The 15937-nt window shown below is 34.2% G+C and overlaps 1 protein-coding gene across 1 annotated transcript in view; it reads right to left on the bottom strand.

The window, feature by feature from the left end:
* The window catches only part of NAV3 (neuron navigator 3), a 241905-nt gene extending 226305 nt beyond the window's left edge, over positions 1 to 15600 (bottom strand). Inside the window, exon 1 of the mRNA XM_008576825.1 lies at positions 15574 to 15600. Coding sequence (XP_008575047.1) covers positions 15574 to 15584 — 11 coding nt within the window. The 5' untranslated portion in view covers positions 15585 to 15600. The remainder of the gene's footprint in view (positions 1 to 15573) is intronic.
* Positions 15601 to 15937: the final 337 nt, after the last annotated feature.

Genomic DNA, 15937 nt, shown 5'->3' on the forward strand with positions numbered 1-15937 from the left:
TGGTCTTTCTTTCTCTCTTAGCTCCCACATATGAGTGAGCACATGCAGTATTTATCCCTCTGTGCTTTGCTTATTTCATTCAACATAAGTTTCTCCAGACTCATCTGTGTTGCTGTAAATGGTAGAATTTCATTCTTTTTTATGGCAGAGTAGTATTCCATGGTGTATATATACCACAGTTTCCTTATCCAATCATCCATCGATGGACATTTCAATTGGTTCCATGTCTTGGCTATTGTAAACAGAGCTGCGATGAACATGGGAGTGCAGGTATCTCAATTGGTTCCATGTCTTGGCTATTGTAAACAGAGCTGCGATGAACCTGGGAGTGCAGGTATCCCTTTGACGTGATGATTTCCATTCCTCTGGGTATATACCCAGAGTTATGCATTAAATTTGTATTCTAGACTTTACAAATCATTTGAAAGACAAGCATAGAATGTCTCAGAAAATGAGGCATTACTCAATAGAAAAATAATCTGCCTTTAGAAGTTAGCAAAAAAGCTACCATAACTCTGAATACTTTGCAAAACAAACAAAAAGAACATCCTCTTTGTTCACTTCACCCATAAATGTTTGTGATCCCCAGGGTTTTGTGCTGAGCTCTCCTTTTCCCCCTAGCTTTATACTCCTTTCCTGAGCAATCTCTTCCATTTCTGTCATTACAATCCATAAAACACTCTCAGCTAATGGTCCCAGGTCTATATTTCTGGCCATGGTCCCTCCCCTGGGCTCCAGAACCAAACACTAGACACCATCATCTAGAAGGCCCATTAAAATCTCAACCCTGGGAAGGCCAAAGCTCAACTTTTTTCTTTTCACCTCCTTTCTCTCATCTGTTTTCACTATTGCATTATTATTTTTTTCTTATTGAAATATATCACCATCCAATCAGTCAAAAAAAATATAAATATGATGATTTTCATTCACCCTTACCTCCAATTGGTGACCAAACCTATTGTTCTAGACAGACTCTCTTGTCAACTAACATTAAATTATTCACTCTCTTGCCACTTCGGCTGCAGTGTACCTCTCTATTCCTCCTCCAAAGTAAGACTTTTCTCTACCCTGTTACCAGGACAGTCTTTCTAGATTATAAGTTGTCTAATTTTTCTCCTGTTGAACAATCTCCAAAGAAATTTACCTTTTGATACAGGAAATAAGTCCCAGCTCCTAGGCATAGAATTCACAGGCTCCATAAATTGATCTGTCCCTAGTTCTCTATTATTATCTCTCTCTTTATATCCTGTGACAGTATCAACACAGAGCTATAATAAATTCTTTGATACTCCTTCCATTGAGAGGTGATATCTTTGTTCTATTCACACCCTCTTTGAATCTGGGTGGGTTTGTGACTGCTTCCACTAATAGAGTCACCATGTAAGAAGTATGACATTCCTGAGACCACCATGCTTGAGTGGCCATGTGCAACCTCTATTCCAGTTAAGCTGCCAGAACTGAGAGTGAAGAAATCATCTTGGAAGTGAATTCTCCAGCTAGAGATGCTCTGCTTCCCAGCAGTTTGTGACACCCCAGTCATTCCAGTTTTCCTCAGTAGATGCCTCAGATACAGTGGAGCATCTCTGTGCCGTGTCTGATTTCTTTTAGCATACAAACTCCATGAGCATAATAACATGATTACCATTTGTGTCAATAGACTGTGGGGTGTTTTCTTTAAAAATAGCAACAGATGTCCAGAATGCACTTCTACTTAAACTTTCTCTGACAAATAGTTACTGTTTCATGAATGTGAAATGGCATTTCTTTTGTCAGCAACTTCATACTGCTCAATAGACTGTGGGGTGTTTTCTTTAAAAATAGCAACAGATGTCCAGAATGCACTTCTACTTAAACTTTCTCTGCCAAATAGTTACTGTTTCATGAATGTGAAATGGCATTTCTTTTGTCAGCAACTTCATACTGCTCTTTCCTCTCACTCTTGTGACTGAGTAACTTGTACGCTGTTAGATTAGTTAACTCATTTTATTGAAATTTCTGCTTAAAAATCTAGGTCCTCTATAAGATTGTGGGCAACTTGAAAGGTAAAAACATCACACCATCTCAACTGCGCATCTAGCACAACTCTTGGCACATATTAGGGACCAAATTTATTGGTTAAAAGACTACCTTTGACCTTTCAAATCACCAATAAAAATGAACACTGGGTTCTAACGTAATATATAAAAGGATCACTAGCAACAATATTGTCTTTCATTAAGCCACATGCTATGTATGCATTGACTCTGCTCAACTAGATAGATGGTGGTCAGTTCATCAAAACATAAAAACCAGGCACAAAACAGTAATTTTTAAAATGTACTTAATACGAAAGTAGTTGAAAAAGCCATGTTTGTCAGATCAAAGTAGAAAGTAAAGGCAATCTTTCATATTATGTAGGTCTTTAATATTCTTCATCTTTGTATTCATCTTTATTAAGAGATTTTATAGAAAATTTATTTACTAGTAAAAAATTGTGTCTTGGAAAGTCAAGTGGATAAAAGTGGAAATCCCTATACAAAATGCCTGTACAGTCAGACATGCAGTTCTCTTGTTTAACAAAGGAAGAGAAAAGCATGCTTAATCATCACATCATATTTGTTCATTTAACAGCACTATTCACAAGGATACAATGAAACAAACCTCAGAATATGAAGTCAGAAATTCCTTGGGTTTGGGTTTTAGTGGGCAATTTTTACCTCCCAATTTTATTCTCTTTCATAAAATGTTTACTGTGTTTAAAAGGCAAGGATTATTTCCTTTCAAATTCACTGAAAATGGCTTGAAAAAAATTGAGAATAAGTTACCCGAGATATATTATACTGACATATATTTCTACAAGTCTTATGCTAAGGATTTTTAGACAAAAGAACAAACATTGAAAACAGAAAAGCCCATTCAGTAAAGATTTTTAAGACTGAGATAAACTGAAATATACAAGTATCTCCTTATATATTCTATGACTGTTCAGGGTAGAAATGAAAAGATGTATTCAGAATTAAGATTTAAAGATTTTCTTAAACCAAATTCTTCCTTTAGGTTAAAGATTTTCCCTTTTGCAGGATCCTTGTGAACTGGTATAAAATATCAACTGACAAGTTAATAGCTCAAAGAAAGAGTATTTAGCCACTTCAGCAAATACATACTTTATACCTCAGAACCATATATGCTCCTTCAAAAATATTTAAGACACTTTGCAACAACTGTACTTGCTTCAGAGTATGTGCTAAAATACTTTGTCTCTATACTTAAATTTTGCTAAGAGTTCACTGAAAACAGTTATTGCCTAATCCATAAGTGAGTCAGAAACTTAGCTTTCATCCACATGTGTTTCTTTTTAGTATCTGGGTGGCTGAAATATTATCCTGTTGCATTTGAGACAGGTTACTGTGATAACTTATCCCATTAGTAAAATATGGTATGAAAATATATTATAGCCTCTGTCTTATCTTAAATTTCTACAGACAGTTAATAAGGCCACCTGCATGGTCTGCTTTTGAGAGATCTCAAAACAGTAACTAAAGAGGGAGATGCCTGTATAAGATATTACAGCATCAAAGTCTTTTGCTCTTTTAGGAATGTCAAACTTCAAGATAAAGGAGAACTCAGGAAACCAGTCTCATATTTCTCTCACAGTGTTACCATAAATTAGATTTTCCACAATGCTTTTACTTACACAGAGCTTAAAACACTATGTTGTTCCATGGATATTTTTCCATCTACAATTTTTAGTATGGAGTAAAGTTACATCTCAACACATTCAAATATCCATTGCAAAAGTTCGTTTTAATTGAACCACCTTAAAAAATTAAACCCTGAATAATGGTAGACAAAGCTATTTTGTTAAACTAAAAATTTAAACTAACTTTGGCAAAGACAATCCTGATTAGTGAAAAGTTGGATTATTTAATACTTCGAAAGACTTACAAACCATTGTAGTTGGCACAAAACATGTTAACAAACTATTTCTTACTATATATGTTCATGAAAATGACCTCTCATTATCACATTTATAAAATAATTAAATAAATGCGTGTCTATAAATTATGTAAAGACTTATGTGAAAGTCTATGTTATTGAGTCCTTACAACTGGGATACTCCCAATTTACTGCAAAGCAAATATAATCAATTCAATCAGCATTATATTATTAAGCGGTGCCTGAGGTCTCAAAACACCTCTGATAGGGAGGTTGGTTACAGAGTCTGCCCCACAGCCTCGCAGGGAGAGAAGGCTGAATTTTCTTATAAGTCTTATGACACTGAGAGGTCAATCAGAAATGGCGAGGCACTGAGGGATGGCCAGAAGTGGGAGCACAGAGAACATGAGGAGGCAAATGTTGAAAGTATGCTTTATAAAAGATGGACCCTTGAGCATCTCATGGGTAAGACTATTTCAGCTGCTGAAATGTGTAAGTCCCCTATGTAAAATTCCATGCACACCCAGTCACCCCCCGATTATAATTTCCTTTTCCATGTACATCGATTACAGAAAAATAATTCAATGGTCATATTGACATGATTTCTTATAGTCTTTCAGACAGTTGCATTTTTCCTTCGTAAGTCAATGAGTAGAAAATTTGAGGTACAGTCTAGCAGAGAACAGATTAATATATAATAATTTTATATGATGTAAAATTGCAAGTAAATAATCGAGTCTATATTATCTGTGCTCTATTTGAGACAAGAGTGCCTCATAATACAAAAAATCAGCTACCTGTAGTTTGTACCAAATTTCTAGTGCTTGGGAAAAATAATGTTCATAAAATTTACGAACAGGACATCAAAATGTTCAGTGGTAAAATTTTAAATAAATCAACCATAAATTAGTTATCCTGAATCCAAACTCTATGCTGATACACATTTCACATCAGAAAAAGACAGACTAAATTAGAAAACACTGGTTCACCATTATTTTTATCTATACATTTACATCAAAAAGCATGTCTTGAATTATCTAAATTAAGAGTCAGTCTAATACTTTAAAATGTGCTCATATTCTCAAAATTCCCCTGGAAACATAGAGTATAATTATAATATTTTTTATTTTATGTATAGAAAATTAAGCACAGTTCATTAGTTTGATTTTATTAAGGAACAAAAACAATTATTAGAACCAAGAATGAGTCTTTCTGTTCATGCCTTCTGAGACTCAAACTCATGTATTATTCTCTTATCCCTAATGTGATGCCACTAACATGTTGATAATAATAAAGATTCAAATTCATAACATGAAGGAGAACAGGATAGAGGACAGGGACCATCAATGCACAAGAGATTTCAACATATTTTGAAAAATCAAAAATAAATTTAGGAATGTGAATGGAAAGTAAGGGAAGCCTAGCCCTGGTGTGTACATGGGGTGTAGAACAAGGAGAAAAACTGGACAAAGAAATCACAGATGAGGTAAAAGAGCCACAAAAAGAGAAAGACAAAAGAAATGACTACTCCACAGTCAGACATTGTCATAGTCAAAAGCGAACAAAAAAAACCAAAACAAAACAAAACCTAACTAACCATCCAAACAAACAAGAAGCATTTTAAACTATAATACACAAAAAGAGAAAGACAAAAGAAATGACTACTCCACAGTCAGACATTGTCATAGTCAAAAGCGAACAAAAAAACCCAAAACAAAACAAAACCTAACTAACCATCCAAACAAACAAGAAGCATTTTAAACTATAATAACTTAATATTTCCCAGAAAAAAAAATATTCTGGCATACAGAAATCCCTTGGTTTACTTAAACTGATCCCTCCACAGCATCATAAAGTGAACTCTGGCCTATATTCAAAGTTATCTACCATTTTGCTTAAATGCAAAAAAAAAAAAAAATAACTTTCACTATACTTTCAGTAAGGTCTTTAATAGTTAAGAATTAGAGTATACATCTTGATTCTGCAAAACATAGTTCTAATAGCTGTTATATAAATATTCCATTGGTTTTCAACTTTTGGAATCAAATTATACTAGGAACCTGGAAGAATCATGTATGTGTACAAAATAGAATGTAAATCTTATGAACATTGATAACAAAAAATAAAAGTGAAGATGACAGAGGTTGGAAATTATTACTAGATGGGGGGAACTGAACAGAAGTGTTAATATTTGTGTTTTACAAAATACAATGCCAAAAGACACTCTACTGTTGATTTAAAAAATATTATTTTGTTATATAAAGCTACCAAGTTAAGCAATAAAAGAACTAAGGGAGAAGAGATTATAACTATGTTAGAAGCGCTTCTAGAAAGACCTGTCCATATTTACAATCATTTTTTAATTGACAAATAAAAACTGTGTATACTATCCCCAATTCCTCCCTCCCATTCTCCATTAGACAGATTCCAATCATGTCAGTGCAGCAACTACTCCACTGAAACACTGAAATAGCTCTTATCAAAGCCTCCGGTGCAAAATCCGTGGGTCAGTTCTCAGGACTCATCCTGCTTATCTGTAATATTCAACGCATTGAGGTCCTATAGATAACGATCAGAAACACAAACTCTGTAGCCAGATTGCCTGGATTCAATTTACAGATTATTCCATAAAACTTTGTGCAACTTAACTGGCCCTCCCATTTTCAGTTTTCTTACCTAAAAAGTAGGATTAAGAATAGTACCTGTGTCATAGGGTTGCAGTGAGGATTAAAAGAGTGAACATACCTATAAGCTATTTAGAGTGGTGACTGGAACACAGTAGGAGCTACATATAAACGATTACCATTGTTCTCTCTCTCATCCTTGGAATCCCACTTCATTTGCTTTCCGTTACTCCAGGTTTTCCTGGTTTTCTTCCTGCTTTACAGGCTGACTCTTTCTGGTCTCCTCAACCAGGTCTTGCTATCTCCTTGACTGCTAAGCATCGGTGGGCTATTCATCCAAGGCCTCAGTTCTTTTATCTTCTCCATCTATGCACAGATTTTTGTGTCTTTATTGTATCTAGTCTCATATGATAGTTTCTACATGCATACGCCTCCAGAATTTCTTACCTAAAAGCTATACCTGTCCCTTAAATTCCAGTCTTGTAATTTCAATGGCCTCCTTAATAATTACCCTTAGATATGTCTCTCGGATATTTCAAAATTGACATGTTGATAAGTGACCTTCTCCCTACCAAACTTGCTCCTCCCACATTCTTTTCAATTTCTGTAAATGGAACACCATTTTTCTAACAGCTAATATTAACAACGTTAGAGTCTCCTTTCTGATTACCAATTCCGTTGCAAATCTGTCAGCTTATTCCACTGACACTACCTTCAAAATACATTTGGCATTTAACTTCCCCTCTCCACTTTCACCATGGTAGAACAAGCTTTTCTACATGACTCATTTCTATCACCTTTTCCCAATTACACTCTATTCTTAACACAGCAGCTGAAGAGACGCCTTCCTTTATATGCCTGTCTGTGTGTCTCCTCAGGGCACGTAGTAGTTTTCCATCTCTTCAGGATTAAAAGCCAAAGTCCTTACAGTGGCCACAGGGCCATACTAATGTCTTCTATGTCTTTCTCTAAATTATATCCTATTTTTCTTCTGCCTCTTTTCCTCTGATTCGGCCCAACTGGGAAATTTTGCCTCCTTGAAATGAACCAGACAGGCTCCTAACTCAAGGTCTGAGCATTTATTCTTCTATCAGTCTGAAACACTCCACCCTAAGATAACTCACGGCATGTTCTCCCACTTTCTACACTCAGTGTCACCACCTGAGGGAGGACTTTCCTCAGTATCCTATTTAAGTTTGCAAAAATATGACTCCAATACACCCGATTTTCCCTTTTCTGATTTTTCTCTGTCAAATTACTGGTATACGTTTTAATTAATTTTTTAGTGTGTGTCTCCCATCACTAGAAAGGAAGCTTCAAGAGAGCAATGGTTTTTTTTTAATCTATTTTTTCCTTTGCTATATCTCCAGTACCTAGAAGATCATCTGAAACATACTACATATTTGTTGAATAAATTAATGGGGTGGAGATGGGGAAGTGTGAATCAAAATATAGTTACCAAATAGATGAATAAAAACTAATGGTAGAAGTATTTTATTTAGCTATGTAGGAATAACTACTAAAGGAAATATCTAAAATAATTAAAGGGATTACCTCTGTGAAGTTACACTGGGCATTGGAAGGGCTGAGCCTTATTAGGCTGTTAATTTTAATCATGGGTATTGTATTACTTTGAATTATCTTTATACATTTAACATAATTTAGAAGTGAAATGAAGAGGCCGGCCCGGTGGCGCACTGCTACAGTGCGCCGCTTGGGAGCGTGGCGGCGCTCCCGCCGAGGGTTTGGATCCCACATACAGACCGGTTCCGCTCACTGGCTGAGCGAGGGGCGGGCACAGCACTGAGGGTTGTGATCCCGTTGCCGGTCCTGGTCCGGTACGGGCACGACACTGAGGGTTGCGGTCCGGTCCGTTGCCGGACACGAAAAAAGAGACAAAAAGGAAAAAAAAAAAAGAAGTGAAATGAAGAGACATGATTAGAGAATGTGAAAAAAATGTTTTTTCCCTTTTTCAAGTCAGTGATGAGGCTGACTTAAGGTTTCTAGCGTAGGTCAAAACATTTTATTATACATGTAATATGATCTTAAGTGGGAGAGAAGAAGATGAAAATAGCTGGTTTGAGTGTCTATTATGTTAAGGGTGTGCTAAGTAGGCATTCTATGCATAAATTATTTCATGTGGTCTTCCTCAACACCCTTATGAGGAAGTTATCACCATTCCAATATTAGAGGTAAGAACACTGGTATTTGAGCAAGTTAAAATCATTTGTCCAACGCCACTCCTCTGGGAATTGGCGGGAGGGATTCAAACCCATGTTTGCCTGACTCTAAAATCACCAAAACTACATAGATGTGTTTTCATCTGTAACAACAGAAGCACCAATGGTTGTCAAACTTTTTAGTAGTGTAATGAAAGCACAAAACATAACCACACATACACACATGCACATACATGCTTTCTCTATAATATTATACACTCTTGGTTTCCAAATTCAGTCAATTAAATAATAATGTTTTTCTCTTCAATTACTTCTCTCAAGGAATGGAAACAAATCCTGTTTTTTAATTTTTTTTTTTTTAGATTCATAAATGTCTCTCCTATTTTTGTTTTGCTTTGTTTTGTTTTGCTTATAGTTTAATTGATTCACTGACTTTTTAAAAGAACACACTATATGCCACAGCACAGAACTGAGTTAAGCAACTAATTGAAGCCAGGTTCATGAGGGCTTGAATTACCAGAGGCTTCCTGTCATCTTAAATTAAACTTACTTATATACTTTTCAAGATTTATAACCCTAGGCCAAAAAGCTGTAAACTGTCCCAGTTTCAGAGTGAATCTCCCAGAAGGAAATGATGTTTCCTGGAAAAGAAACCCCGGAAGGCAAATGTCCTCAATGAGAAGAGGGTTCCAATAGCAATGTGTGTGGTAGGGGTCACGGGAACCTTGGAAAGGGGCTGTAAAGGGAATAGTCACTCAGAGAACACGTCCCTGGGATTCTGCAACCCAACTCGTGAGTCCTGTAGGAGCAAGTTCATCTTAACTGAAAGTGAACACATTGTTGATTTGCTCCCACAAAATGAAAATCAAAAGGACAAATGATCATTTTCGAAGATCTTAATCTCCCAAATTTCCCAAATAACTTTTTTTAATTCAGAAAGATTTATCAACATCACTGCCTTTGCCACTTCTATTTTTCTATGCAACTTCTTGATCCACTTTCACATTCAATTTTTTTCTTTTTACATGTTTTCATTCCATAACACATAAATTTAAACTATTTATTCATGTGCTTTAATAATCACTATTTGTAAATTGGTAAAATTCTCCAACTATTTAAAAAGAGGATAAAAAAGTGATCTAATAATATGGACAAAAATTAAGCTAAAAAGCCGCATTTTAAGAAAAATCACCTCGTTTTTGCTAGCAAATAAAAAACATCATCTTTTTCATATACTATCATCCTAACACCTCCTGTATAACCAGATCTGTACATAAGAAAATAAATTTTCATTTTATAATTTTTTTCACTATAATATTTTAACAGATATTCTTAGGAGAATATCATGCATTTATTTGCTGGACATTGTTGTCTGGTTCCTTGTTCCAGGTACTATACACGGTTTTAGTGACATTAACTTTTATCTTTATCATCAACTAGAACTCTCATTGTCAAAATACAACATATGAACAAGTATGACTAAAAGAAATATCCTAAATGCCTAAGACATGCTTTCTGGTGGAAAGAAATTTTCTGAATTTGAAAATTTTAGGATTCATCTTCACCTTCTTTTCTACAATAAGAAATAGGATTTCCTCCATCTCCCATTTAATACTATAGAAAATAACTATGATTCCAACTCTTACATAGATTTGTATCACTTTATATTAAAATATTTCTAATATTTCCCCACTTGATTAGAGAGAGGGCATTTAATTGCCCTTTGAAAAATAAGAAGAAAATCCAAAAATATTGAAGGAACTAGTTTTATTTTTTTTTTGTATTAGATAAACACAAATAGGGTGCTTAACACTTTATAAGTTATAAAAATGTTTAATTTTTACCCACGTAAAAGCAATCCAAAGATCTCTGACATACATAAAATCTGATTTATAAATAAAGTATATTAAATATTTGGGAATTAATGACTTGATTAATGAAGTCTTATCACTCCAAATATAACCAAATATTTGTGAAGGATTTAAGTAATTTAGAATCTGAGTCCCAGCTTTCTTTTAATACTGATACTGTATTAAAGTGGATACTTTGCTACAAGTGAGCAATTCAAGTCAAATGATAAAGCTGAGCCGTGATCAAAAAATAAGATTTCCCTTGTGTCGTTAATTAAAACCACATAAACAAGGCCATTTGGTATTAATTCAGAAGCATTTGGCTTTATATAGTTTTCCCCCTTATAACATTAAATTATATTGACAATATGGGGGCAATTTTTTACATTAATAATATTTATTAACAAAATTGATTAGTAATCTGAACATCTTCAAGACAATACTTGTGTGTCAGATTAGTTATGGCACCAATATTTTTTACCACTTTGTAATTAAAACTGAAAAAAAGGTCAGAGAATGGTTGATTAACTACAAATTAGATGCCTCATTTCTAAATACTAGATAAGTTATCTTATTTGGCTCATCTGAGGAGAACATTACAGAGAAGTAAGGAGTTACAAACATAAATGGATTTAGGCTGTAAGTGACATTAAATAGCCCAAGCACTTCATTCATGTCACCTGTTTATTTTTTATGATATCCAAAATGCTAACAGTCTTGGTACCTGCATTTTTATCCCATGGTACCAGGAAAGGAGCTGTGGGGCATACTCGTAGAGGCAGCCACATTGGCAGCAGTAATTACCAGGAATGACAACTGAACGAAAGAGAACCTAATATCTATAATAAATAGATAAAAGATCTAAGAAGAATGTGACATGGGTCAATTAGAATAGGGGCAAAGATTGCCATGTATCTGAGTAATCTGATTCCACTATAAATCATATTGAAACTAATTGTAGTTTAATATCGTGACCAACCCCAAATCAAGAATATATCTTCAGTTATCTTTATTACACTGATTTTATAAATACATACAATTTTAATTTTAAATGACTTATACTTTTAATTGTAGATCTAAGGTGTTCCTGCTTAAAATTAGAAGCAGCTATAATACAGATTCATTAATTCTTATATTAATTCATTTCAAAAATAATTATTGAGGAACTACTCTGCATAAGGCTCTGTGCTAATTTCCTGAAGTATAGCAGTAACCAAAATAGAAAAATATTGCTGTCCTCACAATGCTTACACTCTAGAGTGGGGTAAGTGGAGATGATGAATGTAATAAATAAGTAAACTATAAATTAGAGGGTGATTAGAGCTGCAGAAAAAAAGAAAAAGTACAGCAAAGCACAACAGGGAGTGCAGATGAGCAGACTGTAGTATTAAAAGTCTGGTGGTTGAAGTTAAGCATCACTGAGAAGGCAACATTTGAGCAGTTGACTTGAAGGAGGTGAAAGATTTAGACAAGTGGCTAGCAGGGGAAGAGCATTCCAGGCAGAGGAATTGGCTTGAGCACATTCCTAAGGTGAGAGCACACCTGCACTATTCCAGACCATTTGCAGGGTTCTCAGCACGAGAGTGACATGTGCCAAGTATGTTCGAAGTGTTTTGTATGTTCTGACCCACTGAGTCCCCCAAACAACTTCCTAAGAATAGTGCCATTTTTTTTCCCTTTTAACAACTGGGAAGCACAGGGAAGTTAGGTAAACTGCCCCAAATCACACAAGTAGGAAGTGGTGGAACCGGGATCCAAGTTCCAGACGTGAACTATTAATAATTAGAGCTCTAGGTGCTACATGAACAAGACATACATATATGCACATTCGCACACACACCCACACATGCATATTTGAACCCACATGTGCATTCATGCTTGCAGGTATGCACACACACCTACATACCCATAAACATACACACACGAGGGTGGAAAGGGAGTCAAGAGACCATAAATGAGAGTTTGTTACCCACATTCTGTTCCTCTTGGTCCATGTTTTATTTTCTCTCTTGTATATTTTAATTGTTAACCTTTAGATTAAAATTTGTTTAAATGAAAGATGTTTAAATTGATTGAAAACATCTGGAGTTATTTTCAAAATAGCAAAACCAAATTAAAAATTCTTAATGTATAAACTAAATATTGTGGAAATACATACAATTATGCCAATTTATTTTAAACAAAGAAAACAAAACAAAAACACTCTCACTGAACTGAAACAATGTGCCCTAAAATTTTTTTATTAGCCTACAGAAAAAAATATAAGAACGTTTTCTGGTTAAATGTCTAGAAAAATATTGAGGCTGTCATTTAAACTATTTACTTGGAAAGACTTTGAAATCAATAGAAAGGCATCATAAACCATGATTTATGATTCATACCTCCAGCAAATGAAGATAAATGTGTCACTAGATAATTTTGCTACATTAATTATCTTGTTTCTGACACATAGACACTGTATTACTTACCAATGTATATTATTGCTATGGACTTTTGAAAATGCTTAAAAAATATTGATTGTCACAGGTGAGTCCACATAAATTCTATTTCATAGACTAATTCAATATACCAAATCTATATGAATGAAAATAAGAATTGATCTCTGAAATATAATATAATATTCTTCAAAACATATAACAAATTTTAGAAAATCAGAGACTTTGAACTTCTGTATATCAGGGTTGTAAGTATTGTGTGTAGTAAAACGAGTATTCTACAGACATTTATTAAATTAAATATTGATTCAAAAAGTAATTAAATCCAATTTATCAGGAGAAAAATTATCTGTCTACCGCAGTCTTAAAAGACACTGGTGAGAGAATACTTTTCATAACATTTAATGATAAAAAATAAGACAGCCATCCCCAAAATGGTGTAAAAATCATGGCTATTATTTATGGCTTTATAGTTTTAAATACCCTACAGTTTTATAACAGCCATATAATCCAACAAGAAAAGTAGAAAAATAAACATTTCCCCAAATTGGTCATAACTATCAAAAACTTCTGGGCAAGAAATTTTACATAGCAGATATGGAAACAGAATAATTTAAAGCAACACAAATGATATTCCATATCACTTCCAGAGTCAACATGCTTTATACAAAATCATTTTACTTCCACTATTTCTTCAGCCATTATTCTTGCTTCTTGTCCATTCAAATTGCTTGAACCAAACTCTAGGATATATTTCTGGCACTTTTCAAAATGGAGGTCTCTTTATACTAACCATATACACAGACACAAATAATAAATAAAAAACAATGTTTCCTATTTTCTCATTCTCTATTCTGAAGGAAATCCAAAGATTTTACGCTACAGAGAATTTTTTTTCATTTTGACTCCTGGACAATTTCACTTGAAATCACCAAAAACCAAGACAAGCTTAAAGAACAACAACAAAACAACCTGCATTATTGAATAATAAAAAATATTCCCCATCACTCCATGAACTTTATGCTATATTTTTTGTTAAAAATTATAATTTTCCTTGATTTAAAAATTCACTGTTGAGTAAAAGTCTGCCAAAGGAAAAGGAATTCACATGGTTATATAGAGAAAGAAATATTGCCTCATATAAAGCGAGAAACAAGTTTCACATGAGGGTTTGTGGTCCACTGAAAAAGAAGATGATTTCTAAACATTTGAACAATTGACAGTAAGTGGGAGGTGATTCCTGAATGTATTTTGGAATTTTATTTTAATTTTTTTTGACTCAGCACTAATAACCAAAAATAAACTCAAGGTAAACTGAGTATTATGTTTTAAGAGTGGATAGAGCAGATTCTAACATGGAAAAAGTTAAATATTTACATTTGTTTATGTATATATATTTTAAGATGATGAGTATCTTCACATTCTCTCTCCTTAAGAAAAACAATCATAGCTATTTATGCAACAGAGCTAACTGACTGATACCTCTGTCATTGTTTAGCAACAAATGCAGCAGTTTGTGTGAAATTTGTCAAATTAAGTTTCATTCTATGACATTTTTTGATATGTCACCTAGGCTAGATTACAGTCCCAGTTACTTAATCAAACACTAATCTGGGTGTTGCTGTGAAGATATTTTGGGGATGTGATTAAAGTCCATAATCACTTGATTACACATAAAGAAAGTGATCCTAGAGAATCTGGGAGAGCTTGATTTAACCAGTTGAATGGTTTTAAAAGCAGAACTGATGCTTCCTTGAGACAAGAAATTCTCCCTGTGCATAGCAATTTCAGATTGTGACAAGAAAGTGTCACATTGCTATTCCTTGCCATTCCTGATGGGCTGCCCTTCGGATCTCATACTTTCCTATCTGGCCCCTAAATCATATAAGCCAATTCTTCACATTAAATCTCTTAGTATGTATCTCTTATTGATTTTGTTTCTCTGGTTGAACATTGACTGATAAAATTCCAAATTGGAAAAAAGCAGTAATTGAAGAGAGAAGGAAGCTGCTATGATTTGGGAGCACCCTACCCCAGGCTGTGTCCACGTGTGCCAATAGACTCAAGCTAGACAAACACATACACGCATTTGCATATAAACATACACACATACACAATCTCATATCAGAAACAATATGTTTTCAAACACTCAAACTCCTATGTATAACATACCTGAAATTTTTGACAGATTTAATCAATCAAAAACATCGATGAAAGATAACTACACAATGAGAGAGTAGAACTCAAGAGCACATTCTAAATACTAAAGTAATCTGTAGAAGGAAGTAGCCATATCACATTACTTCCACCAAAGACATTTCACACACTTTGATACAGAACAACAATCGTCATTAGAAAACAAACAAAAATATTTACCTAAAAGATGATAGATGTTGCTTGTCCAAGCAAAAGAAAAGTGGTTTTATCTTCTATGACACTAGTCAAATAATCCGATGGCACTCATACAACTACATAAGTACTTTTTCAAACTCATAAACAATAAGTTATTAAAAACAAGTTGTATACAGACAAACTAATTTTAAACACGTTCCCTGCTTCCTTTCCTTACCTGGACTGCATATCTTGCTGAGTTTTGGCCTGAAAACTACAGAACATATAATCATATTTTAAATAAAACTTGCTGTTGGCAATAAAATACATCCTTCTCTGTGGTCAAGGTTTTATGTCCCCTTATAGAGTTTAGGAACATTAACAAACGATAGGATTTCTTGCTCTCTTGAGATTTATAGTGTCATCCAAACTACAGTGAAACTATTCACATAAAATTAACCTCGGGGTTGTTCTTTTTAACCTCCAGACCTTCCTTACACTTTCTGTAATATAGAAGAGTTGGCTTGATCAATCTGAGACAACCAGGACAAAGTATTAATTTTCTCCTATAAACATGAATGATCTTGTTTAAATAGTTTTTA

The sequence above is a fragment of the Galeopterus variegatus genome, unplaced genomic scaffold (genome assembly GCF_000696425.1).
Source record: "Galeopterus variegatus unplaced genomic scaffold, G_variegatus-3.0.2 Scaffold1411, whole genome shotgun sequence".
Classification (NCBI taxonomy): Eukaryota; Metazoa; Chordata; class Mammalia; order Dermoptera; family Cynocephalidae; genus Galeopterus; species Galeopterus variegatus.